Source organism: Spermophilus citellus (genome assembly GCF_964194105.1).
Source record: "Spermophilus citellus genome assembly, chromosome: 14".
NCBI classification, from domain to species: Eukaryota; Metazoa; Chordata; class Mammalia; order Rodentia; family Sciuridae; genus Spermophilus; species Spermophilus citellus.
The window spans coordinates 52,714,916-52,734,414 of record NC_138194.1 but is presented as its reverse complement, the minus strand read 5'-3'; the positions used below and the strand labels follow the sequence as shown (position 1 = coordinate 52,734,414).

The window sequence follows — 19,499 nt, the reverse complement described above, 5'->3', positions numbered from 1 at the left end:
ATCCTCCAGTATATAGCAATATTACTGTTTCAGGTGTTTAGATTATGATCATTTTTCCATTCTAAATTTTGGAGAAAAGGGCTCTAGGTATGAATCAAAATATTAGGTATGAATCAAAAAATCTAAATTTCAGCTAATTATTTCATAGATTTATATCAAATATTTATTATGTGGTCTAATGGCAAAAGATCAAATGAACCATCAGGCTATAACAATATGGCCTAGTAAAGGAGAAGATATACATAAAAATAACTATAAAAATTCGGAAGTAACTAAGTTTAATAAAGAGGTACAGATAAACCACAATAGAGTCTAGAAGAAAGATTGACTCCTTGATAGTAGGAGGAATGAAGGAAAGCCCTGAAATAATAACATTTGAATGTAACTCTCAAGGATAGGTAGAAATTTGATTTGTAAAGATAGCGAAAGGACACTTTAAAGCCAAGGGAATAGCACAAAGACACAGAGTAAAGCATCTGAGGATTGGAAGAGGAAACATGTAGTAACTAAAGCTGACCAGTGCATAAAACATCTAAAGTCTTTTTTTTTTTTTTACTCATTTATTCAATAAATATTTATTTTATGTTTGACAGGCTTAGGGCAATTACAATACGATGGACAGAAAAAAAAATACATGATCTCTGTCTTCTTGAAGCTTACAGTTTTGAAAAAGATGCAAAATGAATTGTATAACAGCAAGGTTTGTTCCAGTCAGGGAGAACAAAGAATTCCTCTCTCTCTCTCTCTCTCTCTCTCTCTCTCTCTCTCTCTCTCTCTCTCTATATATATATATATATATATATATATATATATATAATTATTATTATTATTATTTTGGTACTAGGGATTTAATTCAGGGTCACTCAACCACTGATCTACATCCCCAGCTCTATTTTGTATTTTCTTTAGAGACAGGGTCTCACTGAGTTGCTCAGCGCCTCCGCCTTGCTGTGCTCAGCTAGCTTTGAACTCATGATCCTCCTGCCTCAGCCTCCAGAGTCTCCGGGATTACAGGCGTGGGCCACTGGGCCCGGCTAAGAATTTTTTAAGCAAAAAGATAATTGAGTGGGGTGCAGTGGTGCACACCTGTAATCCCAGCAACTCCGGACGCTAAAGCAGAAGGATCCCAAGCAAGCACTGGATGCTTTTCCAGATCCTGTCACGAGTGTAGTGGTCACTCCACTCTGTGTGGTGTCTGATGTCATGTTAGTGGAATGGCATTCTTTTTACCCCACCTAGTAAAGCCTTTGAGGTGGCTCATCAGGCACACAACTCCCTTACTTCCCAATGGAATCCTCCTAACTCTCGGGTCGTCATGTTAAATGAATGTGTGCTGTAGAAACCGAGGAAGCCAACACACTGGAGACCTCAGGAAAAAAAATCCCCCATTTGAATTAAAAAAAAAAAAAAAAAAGACAAGAGAAAGAACCTTTACTTCTTAAAAGGCCTAGTGACTCCATTATCAGGGGCATTTACTTCAAATCATATATCAAGACAGTGTAACAGGATAAGTCAGGAGCTGCATAATCAGTGTCCCTTTCACTTGATTCTTGAAATGTTTTGTCCCAGGAACTGTGCTGGTTCCTGGGGTCTTATTAATTAAAAAAAAAAAAAAAAAAAAAAAGTGGCGACCTGTACAAGCCACTTTCTCCTTATGAGAGCGTCCCAGATCCTAGTGGTGGCACCCTCAAAACACCGCCACCGCCTGCAAAATCCCAGAACTGCGGCTGAGCTTTCGGTAGAAACTGGGCGAACAGAACTTCCGCTCCAGGAAAAGAACTCAGGAGGCCACTCCCTTTACTCGGTGCCGCCTGGGTGCACGCCTAGATGGCCAGGATGCCGGCAGCTTCCGGTGTTCGCCCTTCCCTCACCTGCAGGCTCCGCCCCCGGGAGCTCCAAGCTCCCAGCAGGCGCCGCGAGCGAAACATTGCCCTGCCCCGCTGTAGTTCCGCCTATCGCCTGGTGGGCGCTGCAAACATGGCGGAGTTGGACATCGGGCAGCATTGTCAGGTGGAACACTGCCGGCAGCGAGGTGACCCGGGAGTCCCCATTCCCCCGCCGCGGTAGATCCAGGCTCTGCTTTGGCGCCACGGAAGGTGGCGGCGGGTGAGGGGAGGCCGCAGAGCTGGCTGAGGAGCGGGCGGGTGCGTTCCTGCTTAGTGGGCAGTGAGATGTATTGGTGCTAATGGTTGTTCGTGTGTCTTGGGAAGAAATTTGCGGTCTCCATGCAGTTCCTGAAAATGAACCTTGCAGAGTTCACTATGGTTTTCCAGTGCGTTTTCTCCAAGAAGTCCGAGAGTACACTGCTGGCTCGCGGAGCGCCCTCTCCTTTCTGCTTAGCGCCAGGAGCTAGGATGCTTAGGTGGGAACACTCAAGTTCCCCTCCGGCCTTGGCCCTTGAGACCTGTTCAAACCACTTTCCCAGCCTTTGTATTTACTTACATGTCAAACGAAGGACTTGGGCGAGATGAGCATGTGGGAGAAGACTTTTGTCATGTTCTAAAAGAGCTCCTTATCTTCAAACTATTCCATCTGCTGATTATATTCTCTATGCTAGGTCATTCTTTGATTCTGATTATCATTGAACAAAGCTTTGGTTTTGGAGCTGAAAGCATTGGTTTTGGTGCATCTAATGTTTACTTTGTTATAAAAAGTCAAAATAACAAATATGTACAATCTTTCATATTGAAAACATAACTAAAGTTTGTAGAATATTATGTGCTGTACTTTCTTTTTCTTATTGACAAATGTATCCATAATTTCTTGGTTTGAAACCAAATCTTAGAATATTGTAATAACAATAGTGACAGTTCATCAAGCCCATTTCTCTGGTGAGGGAAGAATTATCAGGCCCTTTTATTCCAAAAGTATAATGATCCAAGGGTCCCTTTTGGTTGCAGTAAAACCTCTTTCTATTTGGAATGAAAATACCTGTAGAATAAGATCTTTTCAAGGCATTTGTAGCTTTCTCTAAAGAAGGACTCAGTAGTACCTTCTGATTTTCACTTTTTAAAAGTAGTGAGCTTGGGTATATCCAGCTTCACTTGGCTGTATAATGTAATATGAGAAAATATTAAAAATTTAGAAAGTGATTCATTGAATATAGTAATTAACTGTTAGTTGCCATTTTTGAGAATGGATACTTTCATGTACTTTCCAAAAGTTCAGTTCAGTTCTTGTTATTTGGTCCTGGTGTACTTGTTCCTCACCAACAAAGAAACAATTCAGCAATTAATTTTAAAGTATCAGTCCATTTATTGAATTTCTGGAATCTCACTGAAAGCATCTCCACCCAGTTACTACAATATTTTTTGGAGTTGAGCATACGCAAAGGAAGCTAATTATTATATTGCTCTTATTAATTTTAGTTACTGCATTACTATTCTGACCTTTCACGCTTATCTCATTTGATTTTACAATTACCTTGTGGAGTGAGTGTGGCATATAGCATAGATCCAGCTGTAGATGCGTACGCATATGCACATACACATGTGTACATATACAAATATTATATACTTATATTTTGTATATATAATTTTATTTACCTGTTTATATTTACCTAATAATAGAGCTTTTGTTTTTGTGTATGTAGAGACATAGAGACATGCACATGTACACTATATCATGTGTGTATACATATATATCTCCAAAGCTATTCTACTTAATGTTACTAGATCAGTAAACAGTGAATCAGAATTAAAGTCCAGATATTTTACTCCAAATGAGGAATTTTTGCAGTATACAATCCTCAAAAACTGCATCTAGTAAATCTTGGAAACAAAACAAAAAAGATAAATGCCACAGATTGCATTCTTCTGTTAATTCTTTTTTTTTTTTTCAGTTATTAAAATTGTGATGACCTCTGTTTAGCAGTGATTATGTAGTGACTTGCAACGCTAGTATATTAATAATTTTAAAAATGTTCTGTAGAAAATGAATACTTTGATTCTATGTAAGAAAACTAAATAAAAATTGGATACTGATCAGAACCTACAACATTTTCCCCCAATTTTAGATTTTCTTCCATTTGTATGTGATGGTTGTTCAGGAATATTTTGGTAAGTTGTTCTTATGCAGGATTTGGGAGTAATTTTGGTATTTGTAATATGCTTTATTTCTGAAAAATATAACGATTTAAAATAATTGTTTCTTTAACCATTGATACTTGATATTCAATATATTAATCACTTGAGAAAGACTGACTAATTATTAACTACTTACACCTATGTATGGTTAACCTGTCAACTTCCAGAATTGGGGTTATATATGTGAATTTTATATAAAATAATATATTTGTATCTTTAAATTGCAAGGAGGAAATAATACATAAATACAAAGAATATGGAAAGCAATCCAGTTATGGTTATCACTATTATTTATTTATTTAGTGCCAGGGATTAAACCCAGGGATGCTTAACCACGAGCCACTTCCCCCAGCCCTTTTAATATTTTATTTAGAAACAGGGTCTTGTTGAGTTGCTCAGGGCCTTGCTAATTTGCTGAGGTTGGCTCTGAACTCATGATCCTCTGTTTCCGACTTGCTGGGATTACAGGCATGTGCCACTACACCCGGCTACTACTATTTATTTTTAAAAATAAGATGAAAAGAACTCAACTATCATTTTTTTAATATGGGCATTACATGTCATTTCAACATATCACATGTATAGTGAAACCCAAAAACTAACCAAGAATTTTGGAAAATGTATTTTTTTACAATTAATTTTTTTAAATTTTAAGTATTGTATTTATGAAATAGAACACAGGGGGGGAAAAGCATATTTAGAATATAATTCAGGAAGAATTATAGGTAAATAAAAGTTGTATGTATATTTAAATTATTCAGAAATAGAGCCAAGTGTGGTAGTACATGCCTGTTTATCCCAGCAACTTGGGAGACTGAGGCAGAAAGATTACAAGTTTGGAACCAGCCTGGACAATTTAGTGTGACTCTGTCTTGAAATGAATGAATGAATAAATAAATAAATAGCTGAGGATATAGCTTAGTGGTAGAGTACCACTGGGTTCAATCCCTAGTGCTGCCCCAAAGAAGACAGTACTCCTTTACATTTCACTATTGATCGTCCTTACTAATTTAAAACCATTAAAATATCTCACATTGCTGTAGTTATCTTAAGTGTTTTATTTGATTGCATTTAATTAAACACTACTTTTTTAAATTATTTAAGCCTTGAACACAGAAGCAAAGAGTCACATGGTTGTCCTGAGGTATGTTAATTTTCTCCAATTTAATGAAACATGTTTGTAACCATGCACTTTCATTCAGAATTTGATTAGATTTAAAGCCAGTCAGTACCCTACAGATTAAAGTTTGGCAGACTGAACTGAATATGTAAAGAAGCTTTTGTTTCATTTTTATTTTTATTTTTTTCTGATTTAAAGAAAAATTGTTCTACATGGTATTTATAAATTTTTATCCTCATATGACTTTTATTCCTTAACATTTCTGTTTAGGTAGTCCACTTACAACATTAGGTTTTCTATTTATAAATATACCTTGAAATTAATGTTCTCAGTATATAGTCTTTCCAGTTCGTTGTTTCCTTCATTATTCATTTTCACTGGTATTTTGTAGTAGAATCCTTTGATAGTAAATTGTTTGGGCTCTATCAGCTTTCATACACCAGGAACAAACTTTTTATCCAGCAGAATCTCTACCTTAATTCTGAACAAGTTAATGGACTAAGGAAGGGCTGGCAGACACAAATGAAAAAACCCTTGTTATTTAGTTGAATGAAGAAGCTTAATATAGAGACATTTGGGTCTGCAAAGGAAATCTAGAATTAGGTAGATTTGCTCACCAGTCACAGCAGCACTGGACCAAATTAGGCTTCCTCACTAGAAACAGATGAATTCCATTTTGAAAAAGAGAAAGCTAGGACTACCATGTCTAGTATAATCTTCAATTTTGCAGTCAGATAAGTTGTCCCACGTTCCTATGGACAAAGAAAGATGGGGAGTTAGACTGAATTCACACCATTTAGAAAAACAACATTTGTCGTTAATACTTTTCAGTTAACATTTATTCTTACCCACCATTTATCAAGTACATTTCCAAGGTTTCCAAGGATTTTTTCATGTGCTCTTTCAATTATAGAAAAATAAAATTACATGAACTTAAGTCAAAATGTGAACTTTTAGGGACTTGGGATGTAGCTCAGTGGTACAGCACTTGCCTAGCATGTGTGAGACTCTGGATTCCTTCCCTTAGTGCCCATCCCTGCAAAAATCTGAACCTTTAAAGTTTAAAATCTCAGTTTTTAAAGTTTAAGTAATCTGTATAATGAGGAAAATAAAAATTATCTAATATGTCAGTTTTCTATAGGATTAATTGGAAGGAAATACTCCTTTAGAGTTTATAGTAAAATTTATTAATGTTTCTAATGCAGCTCACATATCTGTCCTGTGCTTTTTTTTTTAAAAAGGGTATCATTTGATTTCTATGAGTGTCACTCAAATTATTGGATTTTATTAAATAAATATTGAAATAAATTAATTTTATCATTAGATTACTGCAACAAATTTGGAAGGATATTTAAGAAGTAAATTGCAACAAAAATGTACAACATGAATGTAAAAGAATTTCTTTAGGCTGTATAGTATTCACACAATTCCCTAAATTTACTCAACTCTATAAATTAGGTTCCTTTAATGCCAAACAGCCTGGCTGGTCTAGATTTTCTTTTTTTAATTCTTACAAAAATCTTGTCTTCACCTGATATAATATTTTTTGACAATGTAAAATATAGCATAGAAAATAGTGTATGATTATAAAATTATGTCTAGCCATTTGTCTCATGGGTAAATAGGTAATTTTTAAGTAGTCTGTTCCCTAAGTTAACTGTTTAGTTCCCCAAAACTTGTATAGAAAGTACTTATGACTTGCCAGTTACGGATTGACAAGATGATCACCTGAACATATTATGGGGGCATTTGTATGAGGGACTTTTTTGAAATAGAAGATTAAAATTGCAGAGAATAACTGAACAGTCATTTTAAATTAGAAGATAAATATACCATAGTAGGAAAATTATGAAAATAGAAAATTCAACACTGTAATAATTTCCCTTTTTTTTTTTTTTTATGGTGCTGGGGATTGGACCCAGGGCCTTGTGCATGTGAGGGAAGCACTCTACCAACTGAGCTATATCCCCAACCCCAGTAATCATTTTTTAAACAATCATTATATTTTTATGTGAGAGTATATAACTTGATATAATGAGTTAAAACCAAAATGATGTGAATTCTGCCTTCTAAAATGGATTTGCATATATACTTTAAATGTTGAGGATAATGCCATTTCCCCCTTTTACATTTTCAGGTAACTATAATCAATGAGAGACTGAAGACTGATACACATAAATCTTACCCATGCTCATTCAAGAATTGTGTTGAAAAAGAGCTTGTGGCAGTTATATGTCCTTACTGTGAGAAGAATTTTTGCCTGAGGTATTTACTTAGACCATTCAAGCTTTGTATATCTGTTTAAGTTGTATACAAATACATGTGCTAGTGAAACTCTTCTGTTGTTCATAGACATCGCCATCAGTCAGATCATGAGTGTGAAAAACTGGAAATCCAAAAGCCCCGAATGGCTAACACCCAGAAACTTGTTAAAGACATTATTGGTAGGTATCTAGAAAACTTGTACTATTGATTTTCTTGTTTCTTTATTCTCTGTTAGTTCCAGAGCTCCTGCCTCTTATTTCTGCTTACCATTTATGGAATGTATCATTAACAGCTCCATGGTAATAACTTGTATTTTGAGGACATTCTTGCAATACTATTTCTTACAAGGCCTACCTGACCAAATCTGGAAGCTATTTGAAAGTACCACACAAGATGGTCTTCTTGCTGGGCTGCCCATCAGATCAGCTGGTTAACCATCCTGGCTAGATTTGGTTGGTATTCATGAGGTTGACATAGTTGTTTGCTTTCTCTTAAGAGCAAACTCTAATAAGCCTGTTTGGCTGTGTTATAAATGCTGCTAAGATACCAAGAAAGAATAGATCTGTGACTTAGATTTGTTATCTCTGCCAGTATGTTAGTTCAGCAGAATTTTCATTTTGCGTTAAGGATAGTACCTGTATTAAAATCTTCCATAATAAAATCCTGAACTTTTTTGTAGAAGCATTAGTGACTGCTTTAGATTAAACAGGCTAAGTTGGAAACAGTGAAATTTTTTGATGTGGAGATTGCTTGATCAACCTCAGTGATACTTTTCCATTAGTCATATATAGTGCCTGAATCTCTATAGTATGCAATTCGTATATGTTTTAGGGCCATAATGAATAAATGCCTTAAAATAAAACTCTGGAAATGTAATGTAAAAGTTCTTATGTGTTTACATGCTTAACATTTATTTCTTAGATTCCAAGACAGGAGAGACAGCAAGTAAACGACGGAAAGGTGCCAAAAATAGTGAAACAGCTGCAAAGGTTGCATTGATGAAGTTAAAGATGCATGCTGATGGGGACAAGTCATTGCCACAGGTTAGTCTTAGAAATCTGGAGAAACAAAGGTGTTCTAAATATAGTTGAAGTCTCCTTTTTATTCCTCCGTCCCATGAAGTAACAATTAACCTGCATCTGATATGTATCATTTTTAATATTACATGGTATATGATATGCATCAATAGTATGTGTTTTATGAGTTTTTTCACTTATAAAAATGACAGTGAACCATATAAATCCTCCAACTGTCCCCCACCTTTTGGCATCATATTTTTAAAACTTATCCATGCCAGTACTTTTAGATTAGTTCTAGTTCATCTGGTAGCTGCATGTTAATTCCATCATGTGAATATACTCCAAGTTATCTATTCTTTTATTAATAAAATTCAGACTTTTCCAATCTTTTGCTATATAATTGTTATATAATCTTTTGCTATATAAATTGTTATCCCTTATGTATGTGTGGTAGAGTTTCCATAGGTAGTTGGACATTATCAATTTCCTATTGTCTGTGATTGTACTGATTTGTCTCCTTCCAAAAGCACTTTCAATTGTATCCATTCCTGGCCATTATTCTTTCAGAATTACTTTGTCCTGTTCTGCAAAATTGCATTTTTTTTTTTTTTTTTTTTTGGTAGTGCTGAGGATTGAACCCAAGGCCTTGTGTATGCAAGGCAAGCATTCTATCAACTGAGCTGTATCCCTAGCCCCTGAAACTTCAATCTTCATAGAAATTATGCTGTTTTTTTTTTTTTTTTTTTTTGTGGTGCTGTGGATTGAACCCAGGGCCTTGTGCATGCAAGTCAAGCACTCTTTAACACCTGAGCTATATCCCCCAACCCTCAGGTGTTCTTTATATGTGTAAACAACATTCTGTAATACTTACCTTATTTTTTATCTTTTCTTAGGTTTATGCTTACATTCTTTATCATTTTGGTTGTCATCACAAATACCTTTTTTAAAGTCACATTTTTCTGTCATTGCAGGTTATTTATTATATGTTGGCCTTGTATGCAGCAAATATACTATATTTTGTAGATTTTTTGAAATGTCTTCTGTGCAGTCATATCTTCTGCAAATACCAGTTTCTGTGGGATGTTTTTCCCCAAATTTTCTTTCCTCTAACTCCTTCTTTTTGTTATTATTATTTGTCCTTGTGCTGAGAGCTCCACAAAAATGTTGATAGTATGAATGGTAGCAGGCATTTGTCATTCATCTAACTTTAATGCAAATACTTCTAAAGTTTCATCAAATATTATATTTTCTATAGCTTTTATCAGCCTAACAGTATTTGTTTCTCTTGCTAGTTTGCTAGGAATTTATATCATAAATGGGTATTAAAATTTACTGTTAAGTTTTTTTTTTATTGTATCTTATAAGATGATCATCTTTTTTTCTCCTTACTACAATAAAAAATTATACTGATTGATCTTTTTCATTTTTAAACCAGCCATATATTCCAGGAAAAACCACTTGACTCTAGTAGATGATTATTTTAAAATGCATTGTTACATTGATTTGCTAATATATTCTTAATAACATTAGTAATAAAAGTATATTCATAAATTAGTTGAGTAGCTTTCCCTCTTCTACACTTTGAGATAGTTGTAGAGAATATAGTGATTATAACATTCAGTTTTTATAACCTTTAAATCTAATATTTTTTTTCCAGTATCTTTTTACTTGTTCTTTTTAGATATATATGACAGTAAAATGTATTTTGACATATTATACATACATGGAGTGTAATTTATTCTAATTAGGATCCCATTCTTGTGGTTGTACATGATGTGGAATTAACACTTGTCATGTATTCATATATGAACATAGGAAAGTTATATCTGATTTCTTCTACTGTCTTTTCTATTTCCATACCCCTTCCCTTCTCTTCATTCCCCTTTGACTAATCCAATGAACTTCTATTCTTCCCTCCTCACCCAGTCTAATATTTTTTAAGAGGAGAATTTTAAATACTGTTCTACTTCATTAGATAATTCTTGGCTTATTTGGTGAATCTAGTTCTTCTGAAATCAATTTTGGTAAGCAGTATTTTTCTAAAGAATTCTTATTAGCTGTAGATTTTCTAGTTTATTGTTACAAAAGTGTTCAAGTTATTCTCTTATGAAGCCAAATCTCTATTGTGTCTTTTGTTATTCCATATTCCATTTCATTAATATTTTTCATTTGTACTTTTATTTATTTCTCCCTTAAATAATCTTGCTAGGGTTTTTTTTTGTTGTTGTTGTTGTTGTTGTTGTTGTTTTTTTCATCTTTTCAAAGAACCATGTTTTGGTTTTATTCACCTATATTATTTCTTTGTCTTGTATTCCACTAATTTCTGCTCAGACATTATTTCCTTGTCTTTACTGTGTTTAGATTTTTGTCTGACATTCTTTTCCCAAGTTCTCAAATTAAATGGTCAGCTTATATCTTTATTTGTATACAATTTCAAACACAGAAAAGTTACAAGAATAGTACAAAGAATTTTTCATATCCTTTTACCCAAATGCAACAGTTATTTATATTTTTCTCTGTTTGCTATAACATTTGCATTCTCTTTGTTTGTGTGTGCACAAGTGTGTTAATTTTATGTCTACTTGATCTGTCAGTTTCTTAGACAAGTGTGTTAGTGAAATCTTCAACCATGGAGATTCTTCTTGTAATTTTAATGGTTTCCTGAGTTGTGTTTATAAGGTGTATGGAATTTCTTCATTGTATTTTTTGATGAATTTTGCCTTAAATTCTATTTTTACTTATAATAATATATTTTTATTAGTTTTATTTTAGTGAACATTTAACTATTATGTCTTTTTTCATTCTTTTATATTCAACTTTTCTGTGTTGTTTTATTTTAGGGTGTATCTTGTAAGCAGCATATAGCTGGAGTTTGTTTTTTTAACCCAGTTTGATAGTGTCTCTTTTATAGGTGAGTTAAATACATTTTATTTATTGTGATCACTGATGCATTTGAACATATTTCTTCCATCTTGTGTTTTCTGCTTATTCTTATAATTCCTTCTGTCTTTCCCGTCTTCTTTTTTCTTATTTAAATTTTCTATATTCCCTTACTTTCTACTGGTTTAGAAATCATTGATTATAGTTTTCTAATTTTTGTGGTTATCCTTAATAGTGTCATTTACAAAAATTTATTAGATGTTTTTATAATTACAAAGGTAGTCCATACTTTTATAGTATACCTGTTGAGAGAGTGTATATTTAAAAACTAAATATACCCTCCTATGTCCCTCGTCCATTTCCAAGCCCCGCAATCAGTGATTCTCAACTAAGGATGATTTCTCCTTCTGGGGGACATTTGACAATGGAGACATTTTTGGTTGTCACAACTGGGGGTGTGGTGCTATTGATATCTAATGGATAGAGGCCAAGGATGCTACTAAACATCCTACAATTCAAAGGACAGTGCTCACAATAGAGTTTTCTGGGCCAATATATCAGTACTGGTCTGGAGGGAGTTAGAGTTCTTACTTAGCTTATGCTAAGTAAATTTGGTCCCCACCACTGCAAAGAATAAATGTCAGTATTGTAAAGTTGAGAATACCTATCTTGGGCTGGGGATGTGGCTCAAGCGGTAGCGTGCTCGTCTGGCATGCGTGCAGCCCGGGTTCGATCCTCAGCACCACATAGCAACAAAGATGTTGTGTCCGCCGAGAACTAAAAAATAAATATTAAAAATTCTCTCTCTCTCCTCTCTCACTCTCTCTAAAAAAAAAAAAAAAAAAAAAAAAAGAGAGAGAGAGAATACCTATCTTGAAGCATCCAATAATATCATTCACATTATTTTTCAATTCTTTCAATACTTAGAATAATAGTTAAAATTTAAATATCACCTAACTTTGTTCCAAGCACTATTGTAACATGTTTCATCCTTACAGCAAGCCAGTGAGGTATACATTATTGCAGATGAGACTGAGGCACAAAAGGGTTAAGTAACTTGCTAGTGACATACCTAGTAAGAGAACTGTGAATTAAAACAAGCCAATTTGGCTTCAGAGACTCTTTTCTTACATCCTTAATATATTATGGAGCATTCTACAAATCTATAGATGTAATTTTTCTGCTTACTATTAATGTTTTTGTATGTGTGTACAAATATAAATATATAGATATATTGGTGTATGTGTTCTCATACACACATTTCATAGGTAATATGTATGTACACACATGTGTACACATACACATGCATATATATATAATGCACACATTTCTTTGTACATACATATATATTTATACATGTGTGATTTTGATTTTACACAAAATGAAATGTATTCTACTTATGTAATAACTTGAAGAGTGTTTTTTGATCATTATTTTACAAAAATGACATGTACTCATTTGGTCAGCATAGTTTTTGAACACCTGTTATATATGAGACCTTGGGGATACAGCAGTGAATAAAATAAAGTCTCTGCTCTTATGACGTTTATATGCTATTGAATCTGATATTGTTATGTGTATGTATAATACACATACACACACGTCTGGTGTATGGTGCTGAGGTCTATAAATAAAATTAAACAGTTCTCCTTTGGTGCCACCTGTAATCCCAGTGGCTTGGATGGCTAAGGCAGGAGGATCACAAGTTCAAAGTCAGCCTCAGCAACTTATCGAGGGCCTATATAACTCAGTGAGATCCTGTCTCTAAATAAAATACAAAAGGGCAGGGGAAAGGGCTCAGTGGCTATGCATTTTTTTCTCTACATACACTACTCATTATTGCCTATTAAAGATTCCTCAAGGGCACAAGTATGGCTCTCCATCATTTTCTTTAAAAGCTGTATCATAGTCCATAATGTGGATACACTGTAACTTATTTTGCCATTTTCCTATTGATGTGCATTCATGTTGTTTCTAGTTTCCTCCACTATTTTAAGTATCAGTCTGATACTTTTATATTTGTAATGATGTTTTCTAATGATGTTTTTCCTGCACCGAAGGTTATATATATTTTAAAATCTAATAAATATTGGCAAACAACTCTACAGAGGAGTTGTAACAATTCATATTTCTACCAACAGTAATTATAATAGCAAACCTTTATTGACTATACCAAGCATTATTTTGTGACTGGATTTTTTTTTCCTCTCTCACTATTCTTCATTTCATACAGTAATCTAAATGAAGTTAAGTATTGTTTAAGAATCACTCAGAAATCCCAGCAGCTCAGATGGGTGAGTCAGGAGGATCACAAGTTTGAAGCCAGCCTTAAAATAAAATTTTAACAGTACTGCAAAAAAGAAAAGGAAAATCAAGAAAAGAATTACTCAGTTACAGCCTGCCCTCCTAACCAGTTCAGTATGTTCCACTTGTCACTCTTACATGAGAATACCTCTCTCCTGTGATTTCCACTAGCTGTTATCACTCTTTTAAAGTAAAGTTTTCTAGTTTGTTGGCTATAAAATGATAGCTCATAATGGCTGTAATTTGCATTTATCTGACTTCTGTTGGATTTGAACTTCTTTTAATATGTTTTTTGGCCATTTGAAACTGTGTTTTCTGAATTGCCCATACATATCCTTTGATTATTTTTCTTTGGGGCTTTTTATTTTGTTTTGTCAGCTTATGGAAAGAAACTCTTACACTATAACAGTCACTAATCTTTTTATAATCAATCTACTTTGCAAACTTTCTTTGAAATCAGGTATATTGATTTCACTATGCTTCTCATTGATATAATATTTAAATTTTCTAGGATCTGTCTTTTTTAAATATTTTTACATTTGTCTTTAATCAATCTGATTTTGTTATTGTAGATGTTATGAGCTATGGGCTCAATTTTATTTTCATTCAGTTGGTTAGCTAGTTTTACATCACTGATATTAAATAGTCTTTTTTTTTTCCTATTGAATTGAAATACCAAAATATCACCTTCATGGTAAATTAACATTCTACATATACAGAATTATTTTTTACTTTCCAAGCTATTTCACCATCTATCTGTTCTTTTCTCATGTTAATACCTAATAGTAGCTTCATAGACTGTTCTATATCTGTAACCTAAGTCCTGTCTCTATTTTTTTCTAAGAAATATTTTAGCATTTATTCATTCATATGAACTTTAAAATTACTATATCCAAATTTTTAAAAACATCTCAGGATTTTCAATACTATAACTCTGGGATATAATTGCAAATGATAGGCTTCAGCATATACTGTTTAAAAATATTTTAAGAGACAGGGATAATACAACATGGTCTTAGAAATATGTCTTCCTATCTCCTCCCTTTCCCACAAGGATGTAAGTTGTTCTCACTTTTAGCTTGATTTGCTATTAGACTTTCTCAACTCATACTCTTCATTGACCTCTGCCATCTGTTATTAGGGAAACATCTTTTTGTGGTTCATTCTTGTTTTATTTTGTAATTCTCCTTTTTGGATAGCTTTTAAGGTTTTTATCTGTGATATTCTCAAATATTGGTGCAGTGTTCCAGGTTTCAGTATATTTTAATTATCTGCCAGGCACCATGGCGCATGCCTGTAATCCCAGCAGCTCAAGACGCTAAGGATCACAAGTTCAAAGCCAGCCTGAGCAATGGCAAGATCCTAAGCAACTCAATGAGACCCTGTCTCTAAATAAAATACAAAATAAGGCTGGGGTTGTGGCTTAGTGGTTGAGTGCCTCTGAGTTCAATCCCCAGTACTAAAAAAAAACTGAAGTAATATATGTATTTTTAAATTATCCAACTGGACAGTTGAAATACATTGTTAATTTTTTCTCTTCACTTTTGAAAAATTATAGTCATTTTCTCTCTGGTTGTCACTTCACTGGTAGGTGTAGAGTCTCTGAAGTTCTTATTCAACATGTTTTGGAGATTTATAATTTCTCTCTGTATGTCTTTATACTATATTCTGGCCGACTCTTGGTTAATACACTTTTTTATTGAGGAATGTAGAAATTTACCTTGTTTGAGTTTCTTACTTCAATAATCTTATTTTTGGTTTTCTGTTTGGATCATCATAACTTTTCCTGTTTCATTTCTACTTGTTTTGGTTTCACTACTTTTTGTTCCTTTGCATATTATTTCTTTATTTAATGTCTTTTAAGTTCACTTATTTTCAATGGTCTATAATAGCTGAACCTTGAATTTGTTTTAAAATTTCAGCTGATTGACTCTGTGTGTTCATCTTGAGTAAGAGATTCTGTCTGTATCTCTCTCCCTCTCCTTACATGGTTAATCCCTGTCTAGCAATTTTGTGTTTTCTTCTTCCTGACCCACACTTCCAGAACCTCCATATCAAATCCATATTTGAGACTGGAAGTTTGTGCTTCTGCCCTACAGAGATTTTCAAAATTTTAAAGATGCATTTACTGAGCTTTGTTCACTGTCATTAGGTTATATCATGTTTTGCTGCCTTCAGAATGTTGATTTGTATAAGCAACAGCCCTGTTAAGATTTAGCAATCACTTCTTTAGCCTCCTTTCCTAGAGCCCAAGCCCCATTCCAGCCTCTGCTTTTAACCAGTGAACCTGACCAGGGAGTTTTAGTTCTATTTCTATGCAACACCAGTATTTCCCATTCACCCTCAGTCTCAACTCTGAATGACCTCTTCCTTCCTTTTGGAGTATCATGACAACATGCATTTCATTTTTGATCCTCAGATATATTTATTCGTTTTCCTTCTTTATTTTTTTATAGTACTGCATATTGAACCCAGCAGTGCTCTACCACTGAGCTATATCCCCCAGTCCTTTGATTTTTCATTTTGAGACATGGTCTAACTAAATTGTTTAGGTTGGCCTCAAGCTTGCAATCCTCCTGCCTCAGCCTCCTGAATTGCTGGGATTGCAGGAGTTTTCCACAGTGCCCAACAAGGCTATATATTTTTAGTTAATCTCATTTTATACTTATTCTCTTACTACTTTGTTTTGAAGCAGAGACTTTCTTTATGGGCCACTGGAATTTCCAATGATTTCTTGTTTTTTTCTTTGAGTGCTTGTTATCTTACTAACACACTCCACTGATCTTCAACAAATCTGAATTCCCTAGTGTTGAGATGGGAAGTGTTATTTTAAATACTTTCTCCAACAACATAGAGAAGCTCCAACTAATCAGTAAAGATCCTATTTTCTTTCCTTCATTTGCTAATTAAGCAAGAAAATAGAGTATAAGGAGGTAAGTAGTATATAGAATACTAGAGAAACCATCTCTGAATTCCTGTTTTATTAATAAATTTTTTCTGGGGTTTTATAGTTTAATTTTTTGGTTTTAAGTTTCTTTGTTCTAAAAAGTCCTACTGTCTCTAAAAATGTAGTAGTGGGGTCTTTTACACAAAAAGAAATGCTTCGTGTTCAAAGAATCCTTTACTTGCAAGTGGCTGAAACTTGACTCCCAAGTAGTACAAGTAAAATAGATTTGTTGCTGGGGACTGTGGCACACACCTGTAATTCCAGCAGCTTGGGAGGCCAAGGCAGGAGGATCACAAATTCAAAGCCAATCTTGGCAACTTAGCTTGGTCTGTCTTAAAATAAAAAATTAGAAAGGGCTAGGGATATAGCTTAGTGGTTAAGCACCCCTGGGCTCAATCCCTGGTACCTCCCAAGAAACAGGAAAGAAAAAAATTTTTAGCCTTCTCATGTAACGGAGAGTTATGTATTATCTCATTGAGTGCCAAATTATGTTGAAAGAGTTCATCCATTTCATCCATTTTCTTGATTTTTCTCTTTAAGGCTTCTTTTACCACATTGGTTCAGGAATGACTAAAGGAGTATGAGGACTCACTGCAGCAGCTCCATGTTTAAATCAGCAAATTAAAAAAAGAAGAACTCCCCCTCAGCTTTTGAACATAAAATCTTAAGAAAAAGAGCCCGATTGGCCTAAGTTATGCATAGATAGCCATGGCCATACCCATACAATTAGTTAGATTTGAAGCTACCATAATTTGTCTTCCCATTAAGAGTTAATTCATTAGAGGGTAATCCTCTAACCAGAGGAAGAGAAGAAAGGATATCACCAGACTAAAACATAATGTTTTACTTCATATATATAACCTGTATTTTAACTTTTTATTTTACAGACAGAAAGAATTTACTTTCAGGTTTTCTTGCCTAAGGGGAGCAAAGAAAAAAGCAAACCCATGTTCTTTTGCCACAGATGGAGCATTGGAAAGGTCATAGACTTTGCAGCTTCTCTAGCCAGTCTTAAAAATGACAATAACAAATTAACAGCTAAGGTAACATATGGTTATGATTAATTTTCTCTAAAAGTTTTAGGATAATCTATACAAGCGTATATTACAGCATGATTAATTTCTCTCTCAACAGAAATTAAGGCTATGTCATATTACTTCAGGAGAAGCCTTACCCTTGGATCATGCTTTGGAAACCTGGATTACTAAGGAGGATTGTCCTTTATATAATGGTGGAAATATTATTTTGGAATATCTTAGTGATGAAGAACAGTCTTTAAAAAATGTTGATTCTTATTTGGAATAGTCACTCAAGAATTCAAACCAGAAATCACAAGGAAAATTTTTATGTGCATGTTTAAGTTAATTTCTTTTACTATAGATACTTTTTTTTTCAATTTTTAAAAGATGCTTTTTAATTTATTTCCATTCTGTCATAATTTATATTATCAGTTTTCTACTTAATTGGGGTTTTTATGTTTTAAAGTTTATGTGCTGATACTCAATTGTTAGCAATTTTTAAAAATTAGATTTATTAGTTTATACTGTAGAAACATCAGTAGAAGTGTGTTTCCCATTTGGTTAATGTCAGCTATTGATTGGCTGTGACACTGTTCCATCCCATCTTCACTCCAGAATCCAAGCTGAAGTAATAACCCCCTTTTTGGGACTTTGCCATTCTTATGGCAGAAGGAGATGGTAGATATGAGGTCAGCTCTTAAAAGATTCTTGTGTTATTTTGGCTTTAAGAAGTCACATGCTTACGCCTGGTGTTATAGGGCCCAAAAGTACAGATTTACTGTTTGCCTACATCATGATGTATACATTGATGTGTATACATGAATTATGTGGATTTAGAGATCACCTCATTCAGTCTCAGTCTTCTAAATTTTTGGATGAGGAATCTCAGACCTAAGAAGAGAAACTTGTTGCCTTGGTATCACCTAACTGCATTAGGGTATGTTTCTGATAACCTCCCCCATTGTTTGTATGAATGTATTACAAATGAGAGGGATGATGGAATAGCCCAACTTTATTATAGTCTCTGTACCATGGCAAAACACCTGCCACAAATAACTACACTTTGCCAACAAATTGAATTTAATGTTTCTAACTAATGTTTTCTGTTACGCTTAACAAAGTACTATTATGCAGAAGGAATATAAATTATTTCTGTGTTCTTTGTTTTCTATGCTAATTATCATGGACCTATACACTGACTTTAAATTTAATTAAAACAATAAACAATGTTCATTTGGTCTACTGTGTTATTCATATTATTTTCATATGAAGGATGACAATAATTTTCAGCTTTTATCAGGAGCTTATGCATTTATCTATTAACATAATTATTTGAATACCTATTAAATATAAGGATTGGTTTCTAATTGTCACAGTAAATACAATGAAGATATTTATGCAATCTTTTAATGGTAATACAAAGTAGGATAGCAAGTTGCAGATTAGTAGGCAGTATAGCCATGTTCCAACAGCTCTTTTATCAGAAACCATAAACCAGAGGTAGAAATAATCCTTAAATTAAAGGATTAATAATAGAAAGATACCAGAAAGTTGTAATGCAAACCAGTACCTTAGTGTCTGTCATAATTACTTACACATAGTAGGTGGTCAGCCACTTAAGTGAACTAAAACTAAATATGCCCAAAAAAAACCCAACTATTGAGAAGAGGGAAATAAGGCTAGCAGGGATAGATACAAATCCAGGCAAAATAAGAAATGCTCCTATTAATGAATGAACAGAGAAAAAAAGACATCAGTAAGCATACTGGTGGCGAATTAGGTCAGGTCTCAGATGGTAGAACTATTGTGGAGGATGCATAGGTACCAGCATCCTCAGTACTAGGGACTGGTGGCTCCAGC

The 19,499-nt window shown here is 33.9% G+C and overlaps 1 protein-coding gene across 2 annotated transcripts; it reads left to right on the top strand.

Moving 5' to 3' along the window:
• The first annotated feature begins 1,940 nt into the window (after positions 1 to 1,940).
• On the top strand, positions 1,941 to 18,870 carry ZFAND1 (zinc finger AN1-type containing 1). Of its 2 annotated transcripts, XM_081266573.1 has the most exons (8): positions 1,944 to 2,032; positions 4,016 to 4,058; positions 5,190 to 5,229; positions 7,343 to 7,470; positions 7,558 to 7,649; positions 8,392 to 8,513; positions 17,508 to 17,663; positions 17,755 to 18,870. In XM_081266573.1, exons 1-8 carry the CDS (start codon positions 1,978 to 1,980, stop codon positions 17,923 to 17,925), a joined length of 807 nt encoding a protein of 268 aa, XP_081122699.1. In that variant the 5' UTR covers positions 1,944 to 1,977; the 3' UTR covers positions 17,926 to 18,870. The 2 variants fall into 2 exon arrangements, with proteins under 2 accessions (XP_081122700.1, XP_081122699.1); XM_081266574.1 differs by lacking the exon at positions 17,508 to 17,663 and having other exon boundaries at positions 1,941 to 2,032.
• The last annotated feature ends 629 nt before the right edge of the window (positions 18,871 to 19,499 follow it).